Source organism: Sceloporus undulatus, chromosome 5, assembly GCF_019175285.1.
Source record: "Sceloporus undulatus isolate JIND9_A2432 ecotype Alabama chromosome 5, SceUnd_v1.1, whole genome shotgun sequence".
In the NCBI taxonomy this organism is placed as follows: domain Eukaryota; kingdom Metazoa; phylum Chordata; class Lepidosauria; order Squamata; family Phrynosomatidae; genus Sceloporus; species Sceloporus undulatus.
The window spans coordinates 147,066,704-147,088,802 of record NC_056526.1 but is presented as its reverse complement, the minus strand read 5'-3'; the positions used below and the strand labels follow the sequence as shown (position 1 = coordinate 147,088,802).

The window sequence follows — 22,099 nt, the reverse complement described above, 5'->3', positions numbered from 1 at the left end:
CTGGATTGCTCTGAGCAAGTCACACTCTCTCAGCCTCAGAAGAAGGATAAGGCAAATTCCTATGAACAAATCTTGCAAAGAAATCCCCATGGTACGTTTTCCTTAGGTCACCATAAGTCAGAAATGACTTCAAAGCACACAAGTGTCGTTATGTGTTCCTGCTTGGGTGTGACAATGAGTGCAAGAGGTGTGTGTGTGTGTGTGTGTGTGAAATTTTAGCTGAACTTCTAAAAAACCAACCCCCTGCCATGTAGGAATATACAACTGAAGTACTCATAAAAGATACCCATCTAACTTAAAGACCACCAAAGAAGGAGAATCCATCACCCTCTGAGGCAATCTATTCCAGGACTGAACAGTTCTTACAGTGAAAAAAAGTTCTACGTAATATTTATGTGGAATCCCTTTAAAAATTTGAATCCATTGATTCATCTTCTAGTCTCTGGAACAACAAAAACAAGCTGTCTCCATCTTATATGTGACATCTCTTTAGCTATTTAAAGATAGCTGTCATGACACCTCACAGTCCTTTCTTTCCCCAAGCTAAACATCATCAGCTCTCTCAGTTATTCCTCAGTTATTCCAGACTTTTGATCATGTTGGTTACCAGTTTCTGTGCTTGATTCCCTTGCTAGCTAGGTTGTGCCTTACTTGCTAGCATGCCTTACTTGTTAGGTTATAGATAAAACAAACAAAAACAACCACCTTAGTGGAACTGGAATTAATTGGAAAGGAAGTATTATCACAGCTATTAAACTCTTTGTAAGAAGAAAGTATTTATTATTAGGGTTTTAGCATCTTGTGGAAGGCAGCCTCTCTGGTTATGCTACCCCCTCAGCCAGTTAAATCTGGCTATTTATTAGAGTGAAGTGGGATTGGAGGAAAACAAGTGATTTTATTAGCTAGGACCCCTAGGGCTTTGACCTTTGCCCAGCCTCTATTTAAAAATGCAGGTGGGGAGAGAAGCTCTTGGATGGAGGATACAACATACAGTATAGGCACCAGACTGTGTGATATTGGAAGCTGAGCAAGATCAGCTCTGGTTAATTCTTGGTGAGAGACTGCCAACAAATACCAGGTGCTGTAGGCTATATTTCAGAGGAAGGAACTGGCAAAACTACCTCTAAATATTCCTTGCCTAAGAAAACCCTATGAAATTCATGGGGTTACTCTAAGTTGGCAGGCAACTTGAAGGAAGAGGGAGAGCAATTGAGAGAGAGTTAGGAGACTGCAGCAAACTAAAACTGCAAATCTGAACAGGTGTTGACAGCACAATCCTGAGAATGGGTTGCACTGTGTAAAATGAGACTTAAACCAGAGTAAGTTTAAATATGAGTGTAGCTTTAAAGTACAGTGGGATTTTGGTATCTACTGGCCTTTAGTTTCAGAAGCCCCCATGGATAGCAAAATTTGTGGATGCTCAAGTCTCATTATATACAATACATAATAAAATAGTGTCCCTTATATAAAATGGCAAAATCAAAGTTTGGGAGGGGGGTTGGAATTTCTTTTGTTTGTCTGAACATTTTCAAGCTGTGGATGCTTGAATCTGTCGATGCAAAATCCACGGATATGGAGGAATGACTGTATTTGCCCTGTACCTAGACTCCCAGCAGAACAGTCAGCTCATCCAGAACTTACGGGAGAAAAAACTTTTTTGGACTAGAATTCCCAGAATCTCCCAGTTAGCACTGGTCATGTTGTCAAGGAAATTCTAGGAACTGTAGCCCAATAACTAATGTTTCCAAGCTGCAACCTGACTATTTCCCTGTGCCTAAATTCCTCATCAGCTACAGATGAATTGAACTAACACTCCACTTAGCAATATTTGAACTGGCTCTAAGACAGTTTCTTTAAAGATACAGTCTATCTCTCGTGCCACGTGGGATGTATTTATTGCATATTTTAGGATGATGGAAGAATTTGTGATCATTAATTCTAAACTCATATATTATTATATTTGAGGGAAACAAGGTTCTTATTCAGTGAGCAATGTTATCATTGGAAATAAACACAAACTTCAGTCCAAAAAACAGTTATATCCAGATAAGAGTGTAAATGCAGCTGAATGTATTGGTCAGGGATACATGGCTTGTCCTGCAGTGCAGATGGAAATAGAAATGTGATCACCTGTCTGTCCACATACTGTTATGCAAACTGACATTGGATAAGAAATCTTTGCAATTCTGCCATGCACATATAATATCAATGTTGGATCATACAATTAATTATTCCAGCAGCCACATACTAATTCAGTCTCTTGAACAGCATTGCAGTGAACACACAGGACTCTTACTCTCTATGCCTGAAGCATTGTGGATAGCCGTTACCAGTAACTAAACACAAGGCTAAATGTTCCTTTCAGCAAAGCTATATTCCTGACGTCAAGGGCCGGTTAATAATAAATGCACAGTAAAGGCACACTGGTTTTAATACAAATACAGTATTAAAAGTGGTTGTGTTCCAGCACATGAACACACTTTTGTTCTAAGAAATCAAGTCCAAAGTCTTAACTAGCTATGTAGAAACCTTTAGGGTTGCCGCAAGTAGTACAAAAAGTTCTGATATCTGCCACTCAAAGCATTATCAAAAAATAATTTTGTGCCTCTGAATGTTATTATGTATGTGATCTTAAAATGTGTTCATGTAGCTTTCAGATTGTTGAAAGCATCTCTATGAAGCAGCAAAAAATACTGCCAGGTAAACAAGTAAAATGAAGCCCTCTTGGTGACATTTAGATGAATCATCCAAATGGAATGTTTTCAACACCCATGCCTTGTTTATTACCACTCCAGTCTTAGGGTGGAAAAAATCAAGGTTTGAGGGATGCTGTGGCTGCCTAGTCAGTCTTCCAGAATTCCAGAAGCACAGCCATGAAATCTTCAAAGTTTATGATTTCAGCAAATATGTGGTCAGAATTTTGCTGCATCATACTTTACACTGCAGATTTGTCTTGAAAAATGTATGGCTTTAAAACTGTGCTAGAGCTGTGCACTATGTTGTGTTTAGAGGCCTGATGTTCATGGAAGTAAGGATCTTGACTCCTCAAGATACTTGAAATACTTGGTTGTGTCATAATTTCTTCCCCTTCAAGGCCACAGGACAACTATTCTAGCCTTCCCAGACACACCTGGGGTAGATTATATATTCTTCGCCCATGATAGTTTAACAAATGTAGCCTGGATTGGGGAATGGCCACCTCACTCCCCCCACCATCCTATCCACTTTTCTTGCTGTCAGAACCATGCCTACTAGGAAGCCACTTCCCTACAGACAGCAAGCCTCCAAAATCTGTTTCTGACCCACACAAAGTCAGGAGAGAAGGAGGGAGAGAAGATCCTTTTCTCACACCTCTCACATCCTGTCCCTACATGCCTAGCTGGGAGTACCTTTCCTACTCAGCCCAGAGCCATCACCCAAGCCTAGAGATGTTTATCTGGCTGACCAGTCCACAGTCACCCACCAGTGTCCCTCATTTGCCACACAGATGTGCTCCTGGAGAACATATGGGGGGCTTCATTAAAATCCATTCTCAACAGACCTGCCAGTAGGGCCTCATATTATGTATTATATTTACTTAAAATTTTAATATTTATATAATATTTGTATTATATATAAAGCCCTATACGGCTCTGTCCCAGATTATTTGAAAAACTGTAGTGCAGTGGAGGATAGGGAGTCTTGGAGATGTCTCATCCACAGGCCATGGTCAAGATTTACTCAAAGGTGGTTAACAACAACAACAATCATCCTATATGAACCTACCTGAGCTTTAAGATCTGCAGGGGAAGCACATTTCTGTATCTCACTGCTTCACTGATATAGTTGGTGGGAATGTGGGAGAAGGTCTTCTCTGTGGCTGCTTCCACATTTTGTAATGTGGAATTTCTAGGGAAGCGAAGATGGCTCCTTCTTTGCTGTCTTCTCAGCAGTGGCATCGCTAGGGTTGGCATCAGCTGGTACAGTAACTCATGGTGTCACCGCCCCCACTGTCCTCTGATACCACACCATGCAGAATCCTTAGTAGTGTTTTTGTAGTAATGTTATTCATAAATTCCCATACATCACTGAATGTAATGACAATAGTTGTGACAAACGACTAGCAAAATCAAAATTATACCTTTAAATTACAATATCATATACACAGCCTGAATGTATTTACATGTACATAGTTTCATGTGGTTAATGTGAAAACATGGTAAGAGGTGAATTTTTTAAAGAAAATGTTTAAATAATTTTAAATTTTAAATTCTATTTTTTTTAAAAAATTAAAATGTTAAAATGTATTTTTAAAAAACCTGGGCCTCTCCTTTCTCCTCCCACTGAGACTTAATCCCTCACCTCATCTCTTCAGCATTTTAAAGGCATACAGGCAAATATCATTTCTGCTGAAAGGCAGATGCTTAGGGACCCTCCTAGAGAGTCATCTGGCGCTGTCCACAGCCCCAGACCTCCCTAGTGATTCCCCTGCCATTTGTTTTCTAGTAAGCTTTTGGAAACTTATTTTTTTTAAAGGAAAAGACTATATATATTGCTGAATCTTTGTTTTAAAGTAAGATTTTAAGTAGTTGTTATTTAATACTGTTGCCTTAATTTTGTGTGTTTCAAACTATATGTTATACATATGTTTTACTGTATTTTCTGCCTTTTTGTAAGCTGCTTTGAGTCCCACTCTGGGAAAGGGGGGATATCAATAAAGTGATGGATCAATGGATTATCCAGTGCTCCCCCAAATAAATGTGGTATCATCTGTTTGTTTATGGTTGGTGGGGCAAGGACCTGTTGTTTTCTGAGGATCTTAAATTGTGATCTCAAGTCACTTCTTTGCCTAATTTTAGAGTCTTTCTCTTACAGTGATTAAGTTTTTATTGCCGCTTTTAATTTTTTTGCCTTTTTTTCATTTTGCATAGAAATAAGGTGTGTATAGATGTAATCAAATAAAGAAATAAATGAAGAAAATACCCTTCTTTTTAATGGTTACATGAGAAAGTATAAATAAAATTAAAGGTGTGTTTTTTAAATGGGGTGTTGTCTGAGAATAAATGTGGTAAAATTTAGTCACGTGACACTGCAAATTTAACATTTCTCATTCCTGTTTCCTCTTCTGCAGCTTCATGCTCAGTGGCCCTTTGGGATGTCTCCTATGGGGAAGTTCCTTTGCAGATGCTTTCCTTTTATCCAGAAGGCATCTGTGGGAATCACTGTCCTTAATCTCTGTGCTCTCAGTGTGGACAGGTAAATAATTTTAAAAAAAATTTCCCTAGGCATAGAAAAATAAAAAAGTCCAAGATATTGTTTGCAATTTCAAAAGCTATATGCCTGGTAACTACTTTTAGTCTAGTAACAGGTTCAGCATTGCACCAGAGGTGGCCAAGAGTGGCACATGGGCCACTAGTTTGCAGCTTCAACGCCTCCTCCCCAGTTTCACAGCTCCTCCCCCATTTTGGAGGATTGTATTTTGGGTGACTTTGGGCCAAAAGCTATTTAAAAAACCCCTCCAAATGTTTTTTTTAATTCATTGGACACTAATTTGTTACTGTTCTATTATTTTATGATAACTTTGCATAGTTTTATTTTATTATTTTTTTTAAATATTTGCAATGGCTGAACTGGGAATAGGTTGCACCAAAGATGTAGAATAGCAATAACAGAATCAAACAAATTATTTGTGATCTCAGTTCCCTTGTCTTGCTTGCAGTACTAGACAACTGTTGCCACAATATCTAACATTCATCAAATGACAGCCATTATACAATTTCAAGCAACCTTTCCAGCACATACTAGTATAACAATAATATTAACATTGTCATCGTACTCTACTGATAATTATCATAGCCTTGTAAACAACTAAGGTTCACATGTTGTAAAGAATCTTGAAATATGTTGATGATATTAGACCTTTAAAACTCTAATAAAGATGTGGCAATAAAAAAGCTGTAAATCTAATGTTTCTTTGTTTATTTTAGATACCGTGCAGTAGCTTCCTGGAGTCGTGTTCAGGGAATTGGAATCCCCTTGATCACTGCTATAGAAATTATCACCATTTGGATTCTTTCCTTTATCCTGGCCATCCCAGAAGCAATTGGCTTTACTATGGTAAAATTTCATCACATGGGAAAGGACTATAATACCTGCATGATGGTAGCTAATAGTCCATTTTTGAAAGTAAGTATCATATATTTATATATCAAAGTGGAAAAAAATATTTTTCTTTCCTCTTCTTACATCTTTGGAGATACTGGTATCAGATAGATTGCTCAGTTATCAGAGTGGGGGGACATTTTGCTCCTAGTTCTGAAGATTAGCTGTGTATTCAGTCTAACATGCAGTGGTCTCCATCACCAATAACACCAGTTTGCATTGTAGAGAATAACTCTGTAACTTAGGGTGGGCAACCTGTGACCCTAGCCGCATGTGGCCCATCAGTCTTTAAAATCATTGCAAAAGTCCTCTGGAGGCAGGCAGTTCAGACTCCTGGCATGAGTGATGCTTTCCTCCCTTAGAGGGCAGGGAGAAAGAGGGAGAGAAGAGGAGAGAGGAACTGTGTGTGTGTGTGGGTGGGTGGGTGGTGGAGAAATGGACCCCACCACCATCTCCATGGGATTTGGCACCATCATTGTGTGACCTCAGATACAGCAGAAAACCTATCATGGAGCACAATTTGTTCAGAGGAGGTTTGTCATTGCCATTTCCTGAGGCTGAGAGCATGTAGCATGCCCAAGGTCACCCAATGGGTTTCACTCCCAAGCAGAAAATCAATCCCTGGTCTCCAGAGTCATAAGAGTTTATTGTCCCCCATCCAGGCATGAGCAGGGGATGTGTGTGACTGGACTGAAAAGGCATTTTATCACATGCTATACTGTCTTCTAGGCATCCCCATGCCATCGCCCAACCCTAGCCCATCCCCGATCTAGACTCAGCCGTGTGAGTTTGCTCAGCTGGAAAGCTTCTGTCCTTCTAAATGCACACTCCTGAGCCCAACTTGGGGATGGGTTAGAGTTGGGCCATGGCATGGGGACTCCTTGAGGACAGTTTAGTGTGCAATAAAATTCATTTTCACACGGTCACGCACGTCCTCTGATCAGGGGCAAAAGTGAGTTCAATAAATTCCATAGTCCAACACTCAAACCACTACACCATGCTGGCTCCATAAATGGAATATAAGCTGCAAACTAATGTCAGGTACATGACTTTTATGGTGAGGCAAAGATCATTTTTTGTTTAGGTAAACCATTGTACCAGAAAAATAAGAAATTTGAGTTGTTTCTCTGCAAAGTTTATAGTCAAAAGTTCTTTTTCCTTAACATTAAGAGAGAATAGGCACACCCTAGTTCCTTCTATGTTCATTAAACATAAACCAGTTTTTCATTCATCAAAACCAGTGATAATTCTTGGAAGTCAATGTACTGTCAGAAATTCTAACAAACCAGAATCTGGACTACTTGTAACCCAGCACTCAGACTTTCTCTGTACAAGTTGATCTGTACAAGAAGCCATAAAAGACTGGAAGCTTTAACTCAATTGACCTGGTTTTACTGAAATCATTTTAAGAACATCATGCTTTGTTCTGAACATTTTTTTCAAGTTTGTTATGGATTTCTGAAGAATCTTATATTAGGGGATATGAAAGTGCAAAGGCAGGTCTGACGCTGAACATAGAGAAAACAAAAATAATGACCACAGAAGAAATATACAAATTCAACCTAGACAACGAGCAAAATGAAATAGTTAAAGAATTCCTGTATTCCCATATCCCAAACATTGATCAAACATTAACCAGAATAGAGACTACAGTCAAGAAATAAATAGAAGACTAGGAATGGGAATGGCAGCTATGAAAGAACTGGAAAAGATACTGGCAAAGCAGTGGAGGTTAGGGATTCTTGGAGATGTCTTATCCATAGAATTGCCATGAATTGGAGTCAATTTGAGGGCAGCTAACAGCAACAACAGTGTTTCATTGAGGGAATGAAGTGTTTTACTTTCTGACCATTGCCATTCTGAGCTCTCTCTCTCTCTCTCTCTCTCTCTCTCACACACACACACACACACATTTTTCTCTAAAGGGAACAGGTGTGTTTTCCCCTTCTCCCTCTTTGCAGAAGGAAAAACAGTGGGGGTGGGTGAAAAGAAGACAATGAATGGGAAAAGGTTAAATAGCTTTTCCCTCTACCATTCTCTGCTGAAACTCATAGCCATAGGCAGATTTTGTTTAACAAAATAAATAATTGTTAAAAAAAATAAATTATTGCAGTAAAGATACAGACAATAGCTTGAAATAAATATTAAATACATCATGAAATTCTCCAACCCATGTCTTGCTAATTAAAACAGCTTGTTTTTCCAAACAATATCCCAAAGAGACTTCCACTTGACATGCACCATTATTTGCAGAGATGTCCCTCCTGCCATGCAGTTTTGGAAATGTTTAAATACAAATTTGAGTAAACAAAAAAGGAGAATGGGAGCAGAAGGAAGACACATTGTAATGTAGAAGTTTCAAATAAGTGAATAAAGGTTAAGTGGAGGAATGTCCTTCCAGATTTAATCCTGATACTTATTATAGCAAATGTTACAATAAATCATGTCAGTTAACATTAATAAAACTTCATCATTATCTCTTTTCCTGTTGTCTTAGAAAGCTGTTACATTTTTTTCAAGCCCTTCTTTCAAATATTTGTACTAGGATGTAAATCCCAAAAGGTCAAGTGCTTTAGGGAACATGTGAAAAGGCACGTTTCCTGTAGAAAACTAGTTCCATGTGGACTTGCACTGGAAACAAAAGGGAGCCTGTGCCACTTACATCAAAGTACAAAATTGGGTTGATGTGAGATCCCTGTAAGCTTTAACAACCATAATTAATTATTTGCAGACATCTTGCTTTAGCTTGTATGACTTAACAATGTCATTGTGCCATTCTTTTAAATGCTAAACATGCTGGATATAGTTTTTAATATTATTTCTAGAATTTTTTTTCACTTTTAGCACAGTTATTTTATGCTAACAGAGGACAGTGGGTAGACTCCAGCTAGAAGTGACTTGTGTGCTTCTTTATACAAATTAGAGATTCCTTTCTGGTAGACTGTTGGCTGAATCTCTTCTCTTTACCCTGTTTCTTTTCTTCTAACTATTCTTTCTCACAGGGGCTGCATCTGCTCTACAGAAATAATGCAGTTTGACACTGCTTTAACTGTCATAGTTTAATGCTTTGGAATTCTGGGATTTGTATTTTGGTGAGATATGTAGCCTTATCTGTCAGAGAGCTCTGGTGCCACAACAAACTACAAATCCCAGAATTCCTTAGCACTGAGTCATGGCAGTTAAGACCGTGTCAATCTGGATTATTTCTGTACTGCAGATTCAGCCAGCATGTTGAGGCCATTATCTTGTTAGATTGTGTGAACCACCCTGAGGACATTTTGTTACTGGATGGCATATAAATATAAATAAATTAGAACAAATAGTCTGGATAGTAGAGAACAATTCCTCTCCACGTTTCTAGCTAAATTTGATTTGATAATTTCTCAGTGATTGTTAATATGGCTTTTCATGTATTGTCTGTAGTCAGCCTTCCTCTATTCAGTAGAAGAAAACATACCAAGAAGAATCCATTTTGCTCCAATGACTAGAAAAAAATGCCTGCACTTGGATGTGAAAAAATATATAGGGACTTTAGTATATGAGGGGCGGGATGTCATTATCCCAACCCTATCCTGTGCAAGTACTTAAACACTAAATTGCGTTTATCCAGACATTATCCTGTCCAGGACGTGCGAGTGAAAGTGATCACATGAAAGGCTTTCTCACTACATCATGCTGAACCCATGAATGAAGTGGAATTGCCCCCTCATTACGTGTTATTTGGTATTACTGGAACATCCCATTAATGCAATTCCACTTCACTGTCAGGACATGACAGGATCAACGCACAATAGTGAGAAAAATCCATTCGTGCAATCACTTGCACTTTCTAGACAAGATAAGGATGCCCATCCCTGTGTGATAAAGTCCTAGGAAAGCACTCAACTCCACTGTTGCTAGCTTTTGGCTACTAAGTGCATTTTCAGGGCCTGTACACATGGGCCAAAAGGTCCATGCTTCCCCTCTCCAGCCTCCCATCATCCTTTCTGGATGATACAAGCCATTAGCTCCAGGTTGGGATCAAGCAAAATCAAATGCAGATCCAATGGATCCAGTCCAATACCAGGCCAAAGGGATCTAAAAAACCCAATCTAAAAAAAAACCACCCAGGTTTGCTGCTGAGTTTCTAGGAAACTCTGCATTGATAGCCAGCAGACCAGATAGCCCCACATGCCCCATACCAGCCTCCACCATTATGTCTTCTGAGAAGACCCCTGTCATGGCCTCTGACATTAGATGTGGGCACCTGGCCACATGGGTGTAGCCAAGTGCCCTGTTTCTGCTGCCATGACGGGGATCATCCTAGCTGACAAAATGGTAGAGGCAAGTATGAGGCATGCAGTGAAAGCAGTTTCATGGTGTGGTGGCAGGCAGGCATGAAAACACCTGTCCATTGCCGCAACAGTCTGGGGACTGACCTTGGTCAGGACCTGAGGCAAGAGAGCATGGGCCTTGGCCCATGCTCTCCTGCCCATCTGCTTAGGGCCTCAGAAATGTTCTCTGTATTTTGGTAGTATTTTTTGTAAGAGATACTTGACATGAGAAAGGTTTACATTCAAGGCCCACACATTCAGACAATAGATCTGAATGTATGTTTCTTACACTGTCTTGTATAGCCAATGTCTGTAATTCTTTTTTTCTTTTTTTTTTTTTTGAAGGGTTGAAGACTAAACTGTATTTTCATTAAGAATAAATTAATTAGTGGTAAAACTTTAATCTTTACAGCCTAAAACTAGCTCTGCCACTGATATATATGTAAGCAGTATTACTGTACAGCCCTCTGATACTTTTGAAAAGTAGCAAAGCACCACCCATAATCCTCATCCATTTGATGCATGATCTTATGGTGTGGGAAGCAAGTAGATTGATATCTGCTAAGAATAAACAGTTAATGAGAAAAAGATGGTGAGAAAAAAGGTCTTCTTTTATACACAATCCACTCAGTGACTAATAATCAAGGGCCAGGAGTTGTTTCCTTTGACATATATGTGTGTCCCTGGATGTGTGTGACTGTTTATGTTACTCATCTTTAGAAATGGCTAGAAAAAATGCATACCATCACGAGTAGAGCAGTAGATTTTGTAGTGTTTTACTGAAGGTAGTCAAATGCAAGACTTTTTAATATAAATTTTGGGGGAAACAGAGGGATGTTAGAAGCATCTCCTGTTTCCTGTCACATAGTACACATACCATTCAAAGGGCTACATTCCAGGCAGAGGGTTAAAACAACCACAGCCTCAAAGTAACTGGAAACAGCAATCTGGACTCCACATTTTTCCAGACTAGTGCTTGCTTAAGTGGCCTCTCTTTCTGCCTGGTACATAAGCAAGGCAGTTAATCTTTCAACTGATAGCAGGGCAGATTATACTTACAAGAGACCTTCTTAACCTGGACCTTTTGGAATCAAAGCCATTCACAAAAAGCCTTAAAAGGTAACAGACAAGCATTTTCACTGGGACACATGCTTTTAGCAAGACATCTATTGCACTTTGATTTTTAATACAAAGATTACTAGTTTTGTGATGTAAAAGTTGAGACTGGTTCAGTTTAGGCAAGTCAGCTTTCACTTATTCAACAAATAACAGTAACAGAGATAAGAAAAGCCACAACACTAAGGGCAAGACAGTTTGAGAAATGTTTTGAGATTTTTGTCATCAAGCTAAATTGACAAACATACTGGATTCCAGGAGGTCTTTCTTGTTTTGTATTTTAAAATGCAAGGGAAACCAACAAAATTTCAGACAAAAGTGAGCAGCCCAAAGAATTTGGAATGCTATTTTGTACTACAATTCCCAGAATCCCCAGGCAGCAAGCGAGCTATAATCCAATTTTCCCCAGGTTCCAATAATACACATGTAAACTAGACTACCTTGGACTGGACTCTATCACCAGGGAAACACTACTACTAGTGATATTGATATTACTATACCCACAGAGGTTTCCACAAACACAGTGGACACTTTCCACATGGGCATAATGGGATGAGCACACTTTCACTGCAGTTCTGCTGTTGGAATGCCACTCCTCCCTTATTCTGGCTCCCACTTTCTCAGGTGGCCTAGGGGAGTGGATTAGGATTATCATCTACAATTGTAAATTGATACATCTTGGGAATTCTATTATTATTATTATTATTATTATTATTATTATTATTATTATTATCTTTTATTTATAAAGCGCTGTAAATTTACACAGCGCTGTACATACAATCTTTTAGTTAGACAGTTCCCTGCCCTCAGGCTTACAACTCTACATGGTTTCATGCCAGGCAACTGATTTATGGTGTTGTAAGAGGGCAGCAACCTATTCCTGCAAGATTTTCTGCCTCAGGTACCAAAATAACTTGACCAGCCTTGAATATTATGCACCTTGATTTGGGGTGAGGTTATTTGCTAGTCTGCCTCAGACAGCAAAATGCTATGAGACAGACCTTCAGGAAGCCACTTCCTTTATTCAGGGCTAGTGGAATGGAGTGAAATCTCTCAATCAGTTCTAATTTGACTAATTTTAATTTGGCTAAATTCTAGCCTGGCTGTTTCCAGGTAGAACCATGCTTTGAAACTTCTCTGTTGGAGAATGGCAAAATTTAGGTCAGCAACAGGGTGTCCATGGATACTGAAATGTTCTATGTTTTATGTGTCACCATTTCTGATACCAGATTTGTGTCTTTTGTGTAGCTAATGAAAGGTGCATCTACACTGTAGGAATAATGCAGTTTGACACTACTTTTAAGTGCTATAGCTCTATCTCATGGAATCCTGGGATTTGTAGTTTTATAAGGCCTTTAGCCTTCTCAGCCAGAGTGCTGATGCCTCACAAAACTACAAATCCCAGGATTCTGTAAGATGGAACCATGACAGTTAAAGTAGTATTAAACTCCATTGTTCCTACATTGTAGATGCACCCTTGTTTGTTCTGCGTAAAATTTAGGAAGGGGAATGAAATAGTATAAATTTGATAATAATTAGTCACATTTTGTCTTGCTGCAGTTTTATGTCAGTGTAAAGGACTGGTGGCTCTTTGGCTTCTATTTCATTATGCCACTTCTGTGCACAGCATTCTTTTACACCCTGATGACCTGTGAAATGTTAAACAGGAGGAAGAGTAATTTGAGGATAGCTCTCAGTGAACATCTTAAGCAGGTAAGGAAGAAAAGGCAATACCTAGTTGACATTTCCATGTGAATTTCCTGTCTTGTCTGTAAAAGGTTTTACTGCAGGCTTTAATAAAATGCACTCCAAAAATAGAAAGCATGACTAAATGTGAGTTTTGACCCAAAGGTATTCTGGCAAGCTCAGAGCCATAAGGGTACTTTAAAGTAGAAGGAGATAATGCAGACAAAGTGTTTTAGAGGCTAGACAGTGTTATTTCCTTTTCAAAACAAGTGTGGCAGTTTTACTCCCTCACTCTCTAACCTTTCCGAATTCCTTGGACTACAGCTTCAAGGATGTGCCAAAAATTTATTCTTACTTTCTTATTTCTCAGTATGTTATGCTTTTGAGTTCTTTCTTCTTGAGCCAGGTTCAAGCAACTATGTATTTCCTCCTGTAATAGGGAAAGATGATTAATGTCATTATGAACATTTTATGATTGCTATATGAAAAGTCTTTTGAAGATAGCTGCTTGATCAGAAATTGGTTCAGCTTTACTCCCTAAGATTTACTATAGATAGGAGACTTTCAGGATTTGGAAGTGGTAATTTCAATCCTGAAAATTCATGTACAGATGATGATGATGATGATGATGATGATGATTTATATTTAAATTCCATCATTACTTCAGAAAGCTCACAGTGGCATCTGTGGCACTTTTCCTCACCACTTTTATCCTCACAACAACCTTGTGAAGTAGGTGAGAGGACGAGAGAGAGAGAATGAGAGCGAGAGAGAGGCACTGGTCCTGAGTCACACAATTACATGGCTTAGTGGACCCAAAGGTTTCGGATCTCCCATGTTCAAGTCCAGCACCCTAACCAGTGAGCAGTACTGGCCATAAACTATTCCAGGGCAGTGTAGGACATCTGATTAGAAGGCTAAATTATTGTGGTAGCATCCTAGTTATTAAAAATTTCCAGTGGATTTGCTCGTTTTTCTTGTATAACCAAGGCACCATCAGTCATTAGCTTTATGTTAATAATCGTGCTATGTAAGACTGTTTTCTTTATATCTGACAGCTTCAGTTTTATTCTTTTTAGCTTTATGCTTAGTTTGGTCCACATTCCATGTACTCTTATTTGCCTTTTCATGTTCCAGCGACGAGAAGTTGCAAAGACAGTTTTCTGCTTAGTTGTGATTTTTACCCTCTGCTGGATTCCTCTCCATTTGAGCCGGATTTTGAAGTTAACATTATATGATCCACATGACCCCAACAGATGTGAATTACTCAGGTATACTTTTAATTTGGTACTTAATTTCATTTCATTTGGCAAGGGACTGATAGATTAAAAGGAGTGCAAGTTATGGATGGAGAAATGAGAAGGAACATGAAAAGTACTGACACAAGTTAAACACTGAATGTTCATATTTGAAATCTACTCCTGGTGTTCTGAAACTGTAGACTATTTTCCCCTTCTCTATGGCCTGTCAACAGGATGGTAGCTGAAGTATTATGGCATCCATTTTGCACATCTATTCCAACTTGTTTTTACTTTCTTGTTGCTTGTAGTTGAGCAATTGAACCAATTCTTCCTAGAGTGTGAAAATAACAAATATAGCACTTAATTACTCTTAATTAATTTTTGCCTCAGTAACTAAGGCCCGGGACAGACCGCCCCTGTCAGCGGTCTATTTCCCTCCGGAGGGATGCCGCAGCCAGTAAACCACACGGCATTCCTCCAGAGTAAAAAGAACCCGGAAAAAACAAGTTCTTTCTCCGTCTCCAGGTAGTCGTTATGAGTGTGCCAATGGTGCACTCGTGACGTAAGTGACGCGAAGTTATGTGTATATGCTGCACGTTGCTTACATCAAAATGGTGGCACCTGTATGGAAGGGATACAGCCATTAGTCCGTTGCCATGCCATGGTAGGGTTAGGTGAACCCTAGTATTGGCGGTAGCACAGCACTTCAGGATCTTCTGTCCCGTGCCAAAGATACCGTTTAATAAGGATTTTATTAACTATTTTATTTATGGACTTTCAATCCCAGATTTCACTTACAGTCCAAAAAATGACTTTTCTAAAATCTGTTCTGGCCCCTTAAGTGGCTTTTGGGGGGACAGAGTTCAGCAAATCTCTTTTAATATTAAATCCAGAATGGATTCACTGCCCCATTGGTATTAGAACCAACAATCACCAATGCATAGGGTGCAACATGGACAGCAGTGCTTGAAGATTGCATTTGCCCAAGAGGTTGGTACAGCAGAGATGTCACTACTACTAGTTTTTGCCTGAAAAGAGGTGAACGTTAAATAAAACACAACTGAACATTTCCAATTCTGTAGGATCAATTACTCTGCTATGCAGACAACCAAGGAGGAATTTCCTGAAATGATAGTGGCTGAGTAATATCTTTCCAACACAAAAAGGATTATAATTGTTTTAATTCTCTCTCTTTTTTTAACTCCTAGCTTTTTGTTGACACTGGATTATATCGGCTTGAATCTAGCCACCATAAATTCCTGCATAAATCCTATAGCCCTCTATTTTGTGAGCAAGAAGTTCAAAAACTGCTTCCAGGTAAGGACAGGGTCATTTTAATGAAAGCATATGAATGTAAAGCATAGTTTGAAGGAGTAATGCTTTTTCTCTTGTACTTTGCATTGCCAAACTGACTGTAAACATTCAGTATTATTCTGAGCTTGTCATATTCTGTCTGTATGGATTAAAACCTTGTATATTTCTGAAGATCATGTAGTATGCAACCCCACAGGTCAATGTGTCTCAAGTTTTCTGATGTAAGGGACTGGCAAAGGTTTTCCTACCATTGTGTTGGGGACCAGCACCTGATTTGTGCCCATTGGCCAAAGCTGTTTCTTTCTTTCCTGAAAATCTGCCACAGAGTAGCAGTCAATAGATTAGGATCAACATTGGTCCACAGACCACACTCTGCCACTTTGAGTAGCTCTGCTATAGATGTCACCTCTGAGCCGCATTATTTCAGACTTAATCCAAAACAACTGCATTCAGAATAGCAATATTCTGTGAACCGAATCTAGTAATATGACTGCCTTTTAGGTATTAGAAAGGAGGAATGGTGAGATACGTCACAGGAAGATCGACTTACATGGTTTTGACCAGCACTGAGGAACACTTCACACATTGTTACTGTGTACAGCTATTTCTGAAAAACAAAATGCATGGAAAGGTTCTCTTTTGGTCCTTCACTATATTACAGGATCTCAGCCCTAAGAAAGTGGGCTTTTCCAGTTCACATTACAGATCAGACTATATGCAATATTGAATCTGTAGGGTGTACCTAAATGTTTCTATTCTAAAGTAAATAAACAGGGGCTTGGTCCAGAAGAGAATCTCCTGCAGGTGGAGCGTGCTAATGTCTCTCTGCTCAGCTTTTCCCCCACCCAATAAATTCTCCCCACATTCCTTGTTGGAGTTAAAATTTTGATAGAGGACAAAAGGCTAGAGATTAAGGTTTGAATTCACTGACTTCTTATGGACTTTACAATAAGAAAGAAACCTGTAGTTAAACACTATCATATATTAACCACATGTTATTTAATGCTATGCATGTTACAGAGTGTGTAGCTTAACTTAGATATTTTTGACCTTGACAATTTTCAAACCAACAGTGGAGAGCTCCAGATTCCTCCATATCAGTATTATTTGAAATATACAGATTCTCACAGGGGAAGCTCATTCCAGCCTTTTTTATAAAATACCAAACTGGATGAGACTCCAGGGAGCTTGCATTGTCCTATCCAGTGCCTGGTGTGATCAATTAGGGCCTTTGATTGTTTCTCCCACCATTTAGTCCACTTGACTTGTTTGCCTGATTCCATCTGCTCCCAGATTTCATAACAAAGAGGTTAATCCTCTTCTCATCAATGGCTTATTTCTATTCAGTTAAGCCAATTTCATGTCTGTCTTGGGAGACCTCTTTAGTTATTAGGAGAGAGGGCTAACTGAAATGCAAATCACATTTTGTACATCACAGTGTCATCCTGTTGCTGTTTGTGACAATACACTGTGTGTTCTGACTGTCAGCTGTCAACAGGAGTTGTATTTTCAAGTGAGCAAGGCCAAAGCATTTCAGGTCAATTTTTAAAACCAATGTTTAACAAAATTGGCATATGTCTTCATATTCAGGATTGGAAAGAATTAGAGATTTTTTTAAAAACAAAAAGTGGTGGGAGGGAAAAAAATCTAAATGATGAAGAAACATAAACTGACAGCTTCATACATCCAGGAGTAGGGGTTTTGAGTGCTTAACTCTGAAGGAAATCTGTGTTCAAATCCCTGTGTATTCAACCATGTTAGTGTGCAATTAATGTTGTCGGTACTGCCTCTTTTACCTGAGTGGCTGTTCCATCTTTAACATGTATATGGCAAGCAAGTACAACATAAACCCTTTCATGCTGGGAATAGATGTACATATAGAATTTGGCCAGTGCAGATTGGAGAGAATTTTATTTGAGATCATTTGCAATTAATTTACCAGTTTTCAACTTGCAAATTTCTTTATAGCCAAGTCAAAACTTGTGGTTTTAAAAAAACAAACAGATGTTAAAATTGACAGATTTCCTATTAAGGAATAGGAATAGGTAAAGGAACATTTACTCATTTCACTCTTGCATGAAAGAACAAGAAATATAAAAAGACTCCCCACTCTTGAGTGAAATTACAAGAATTTTTGCACCTTCCCTCCATTGAAATTCACATGGGATGATAAATTTTTCCAAAGGAATGGACAAATAATCATGTTTGGCACTTTTTCTCTTGTCAGTCATGCTTCTGGTGTATCTGCTACCAGACAGGAAGCCAGGCATCATCTGTTCCTATGAATGGAACAAGCATCCAGTGGAAAAACAATGAACTCAACAATCACAACACAGAACGAAGTATCCACAAGGACAGCTTAAACTGATTCAACAAAAACTGCACTTCAGTGTTCATGAAGGGAAAGGACACATGAAGCCTATCCAGTATTCAATGAACCTCTTTCATTTGGAAGTTCTGTGCCCTAGCACTTAATTTCAAGGATCAGATTGACTGAGTGTACATACATGAAGCTCCACAAAGATTTCCACATGATGGCATGGAAGTTTTCTTTTGCTACAATATAGTTTGCCTTCTGGCAAAAACAAAAAGAACCAGCAAATGAGTCTGCAATGTTTTTAGATTCCAGATGGATCTGCACAGTGTATGTTGTATATGTTGTCATGTTCTTAACACATAATTAATACATAAGTCAATTTGAGTCATATTGGACATTTTTTAAAAATTGTGGAAAAAATGGGATCTATAACTTTTATGTTGTCTTTCCTTTGACAGAAAATATTTTAGTAAATATATGCCACATTTAAGAATATGTTCAGCATGAAGTGCACACCTTGCAAATAAGACGCTGGATGCTTCCAGACAAAGTGCTCATACTGATATCAATCAAAACACCTTATGCCACTATATCATCTTTTCTTCCTAATTGGACTGGACCCCAACTACCAGCATAATTAAATGTTCTTCCTCACTCCTCCCGCTGCCTCTTGAGGCCTCTGAACCACCCAAAGACCGACCCAGGGGATCAGTCTTTGGGTGTGGATAGGGAACTGCAACAGGAGAGGAATGATCTCTCCCACAGAATTACCAATGGAAGACGTTCAATCAGCAGAAGTGCCTAGCTAGATGCTGACCACTGTGTGTGTATGTGTTTTAATGGAAAGAAAAAAGATGGAAGAAAAAGCAGCCAAACACAGGAGGATTACAGATAGAAGCCAGTAATGACTGGATCCCTTATAAAATTTTGTGAATAAAGCAGTTCAATTGCACAATAAAAGATATATGTCTGGAAGCATCTATTAACTGAATAACTCTTGCTTGTGGTTTTTTATTGTTTGACATACTTTTCTATCTACCGTACTTATTTATAGGCACAGGCCAGAAATAGCAACAATATAAGGTACTTAGGATATAAGCTGATGCCCAAAAAGTACTTCAGTGTAATAGCTATGCAGACATTTTCAAAATAATATTAATACAGAAATTATATTTGTATAAATCAACCTAAATTTGACCCTCTGTGAAAGGACATTTCTAGACCCTTTCATATTTAGCTAACTGTTCTTTGTTCTTACTAGACTAGACTGTGAATGTAATACTCTCTTCTGACTGAATCTGTTGTAGCTGCAAAATGAAATGGGCATGCAACAATATGAATGGAACATGTACCACATTCCTATTAGAAATTTATATAAATATATAAAATATATTCCATAAAAATGCATTTGCAGTAACATAGCGATGTATATACTAGACTCTGCAGTTTGATTGGGTGCTTTGTATTTCAAGAAAATACAGAAACAGACACTCTGTGAACTATAAATGTAGCATGCATCTACTGGGAATTATTTGGTATAATACAAAGAAGCATAAATGCTTGTATTCATGTGCATTTATGGAAAATCATTAATTCGCAAGGATGTGACAAATATAGGATCAAGAGAAGGCACTGGCTCTGATCAAGCTGCAGTTGCAAGTAAATGGAAAGAAGTCACTGCTGGGCTCAATCTCCATCAATGCATCAAAAGTCTCAAGAGTCCATTAAGCATATCAGAAATTCCATGATTTAAAATCTTTATCTTCTTATAAAGTTCAAAATAGTTAGGGTAGAGATATCCAAGCAGGGCTATGGTACTAGAAGGTACTTAATCTTTTGCATCCAGATTGGATTAATTCCCTCTATGAAGGACTGCCTTCAACAGTTTGGAAACCAGTTGATATAAACTGCCAGGACCTTGTAGGGGGAAAAAACATATCAGTAATTATGCTGATGACCAGTTCATTTTGGTGTTAAGTTTCAGTTGCTTGACATTTCAAGATGTAAACCAAGGGTAAGCAACTTGTTTTGGTCTGCAGTTCCCATCAGCCCCAACCCACATGGCTCTACTTTGCCTACCCCTGTCCTGAACAGTTTGGGACTGGTAACTGAGATGTCTCCCCTGTCTCCTATGGTTTTTAATAATCTTTCCAGGTTCTATTCGAAAGGCTTGAGAAAATCAGATCTACTCCATGAGTACTCAGTAAGTACTTCCAGGGGATATCTGGCAGACCTCTTTTCTTTATGCTTTTAAGTGTGCTTTGAAAACATCTTTCTTTAAAATATGAGAAGGTGTTATGATTATTGTTTGTGTTTGACCTGTTTGCTTGTTTTAAAATGTACTTTTTCATATGTGAATTTTACTATTGAGTTTAATGTTTCTACTGCTTTTATTTGTACTTATGTGTTTGTACTTATAAGATGCCTTGTTTAAAAATAAACTAAATGACAGGGTATCAATATATTAATAAATATATAAAAATAAAATTCCATCACTTGGTGTTTCTTATTTAAATTTCCTATTAAAGTTGTCCTTTGTTCCTTTCATTTTGTTCCCCAAAACTGAAAGAATGGTTCAAGGAAGCCAATTTGGACCAAGAAAACAGCACAGCAGAAAGGGTTAACCCCCTTTTTTTGATATCATAACCATATTACTGTATGGTACTTCCTTTTTAAAAAAGTGGGAGGCTCTGATCATAAATCTCCCATATCCAGAAGTTGGGTGGCAAAGAGGGCCTTTCTGGCTGAAGAGTGTGTTATAAATACAGTAAGTAAGCGCCTGAACAGACAGGCCAAAATAAAGCTGCTTTGGGTCACTTTGGAGGTATGCTATTTAAATGACACACACATCTTAAGAGACCAGAAGCTGCACCAAAGCTACACTGCAGTCCTTAGGACTGGAGTGTGCAGAGACGTAGCCAGGATTTTGGGAAGGGGGGGTCCAGACTAAGTGCCACCATTATAATGGGGCTTGGGTGCGGCAGTGTGGTGGCATGCACCATTCACTGTATCTAATGGAAGGGGGTTCTGGACCCGCCCTGAACCCCCCCCCCCTTTGTTACGTCCCTGGAGTGTGGCTTGGTTTGGCTTCCGGCCTCTTAGGACACATGCAACATTTAAACCACATACCTCCAAAGTGACCCGAAGCACCATTATTTTGGCCTGTCTGTTCGGGCCCTAAGTAAGGAAAAAAGTAGATAAATAAATGTGAGTTGTAGTCCAAAAAAGAAACTTCACAAAGGTCTGCCCATATCTCACTTTGTTGTGCTCCTTCTATGCCCACCTTAGCACATATGAGCATTATGATGAGGATGGCTAGCCAAGCACACCTCAGCAATGTATGCAGGTATTCCTTCTTTGACCAGATCTCTTGTAGTAAATAATCAGAGAGACTTTGAGCAATGCTGGCAATTTGCAAATAGGTGGATTAAATGTAGCAATAAGGCATGGCACTGGAAAAAAACAATAATGCTAGGAAAGGTGGAGGGAAGCAGAATTAGAGGAGAGTTGCATGCTAGATGGATGGACTCTATTAAGGGGATCACAGGTATGAATATACAAGAACTAAGCAGAATAGTGGAGAACAGGGGGTCTTGGGGATGTCTCATCCACAGGGTTGCCATGGGTCAAGATCGACTCAAGGGCAGTTAAAAACAACAAATAATTTCCTTTAATATTCCACACACAATACGTACCTCATAAGTAAAATTCAAGGTATCCTGCAGAATTCATGCAGTATAGATATATTATTTGCTGGGATAGTATAGTTTGCCATCTCCCAATCACAGAGTTTCTCTGAGGGAATCTTAATAGTATGATAGTTTCCCCTTAAGAAACATTAAGTAATAACTACTCTATTACTCTAGATCAGTGAATAATGTTTCTTCAGATGTACTTTTAATACCAATGTGGACAGTCAGACTGCATGTGCTGATACTGACCCCTTTCCCCAGCATTGAAAATAATGCCAT

At 38.7% G+C, this 22,099-nt stretch overlaps 1 protein-coding gene across 1 annotated transcript in view; it reads left to right on the top strand.

Annotated features, from left to right (window-relative positions):
• EDNRA (endothelin receptor type A) overlaps positions 1 to 20,610 on the top strand; it is a 32,379-nt gene extending 11,769 nt beyond the window's left edge. Inside the window, exons 3-8 of the mRNA XM_042469965.1 lie at positions 5,111 to 5,235; positions 5,967 to 6,165; positions 13,131 to 13,283; positions 14,394 to 14,527; positions 15,706 to 15,814; positions 18,039 to 20,610. Coding sequence (XP_042325899.1) covers positions 5,111 to 5,235; positions 5,967 to 6,165; positions 13,131 to 13,283; positions 14,394 to 14,527; positions 15,706 to 15,814; positions 18,039 to 18,179 — 861 coding nt within the window. The 3' untranslated portion in view covers positions 18,180 to 20,610. The remainder of the gene's footprint in view (positions 1 to 5,110; positions 5,236 to 5,966; positions 6,166 to 13,130; positions 13,284 to 14,393; positions 14,528 to 15,705; positions 15,815 to 18,038) is intronic.
• Positions 20,611 to 22,099: the final 1,489 nt, after the last annotated feature.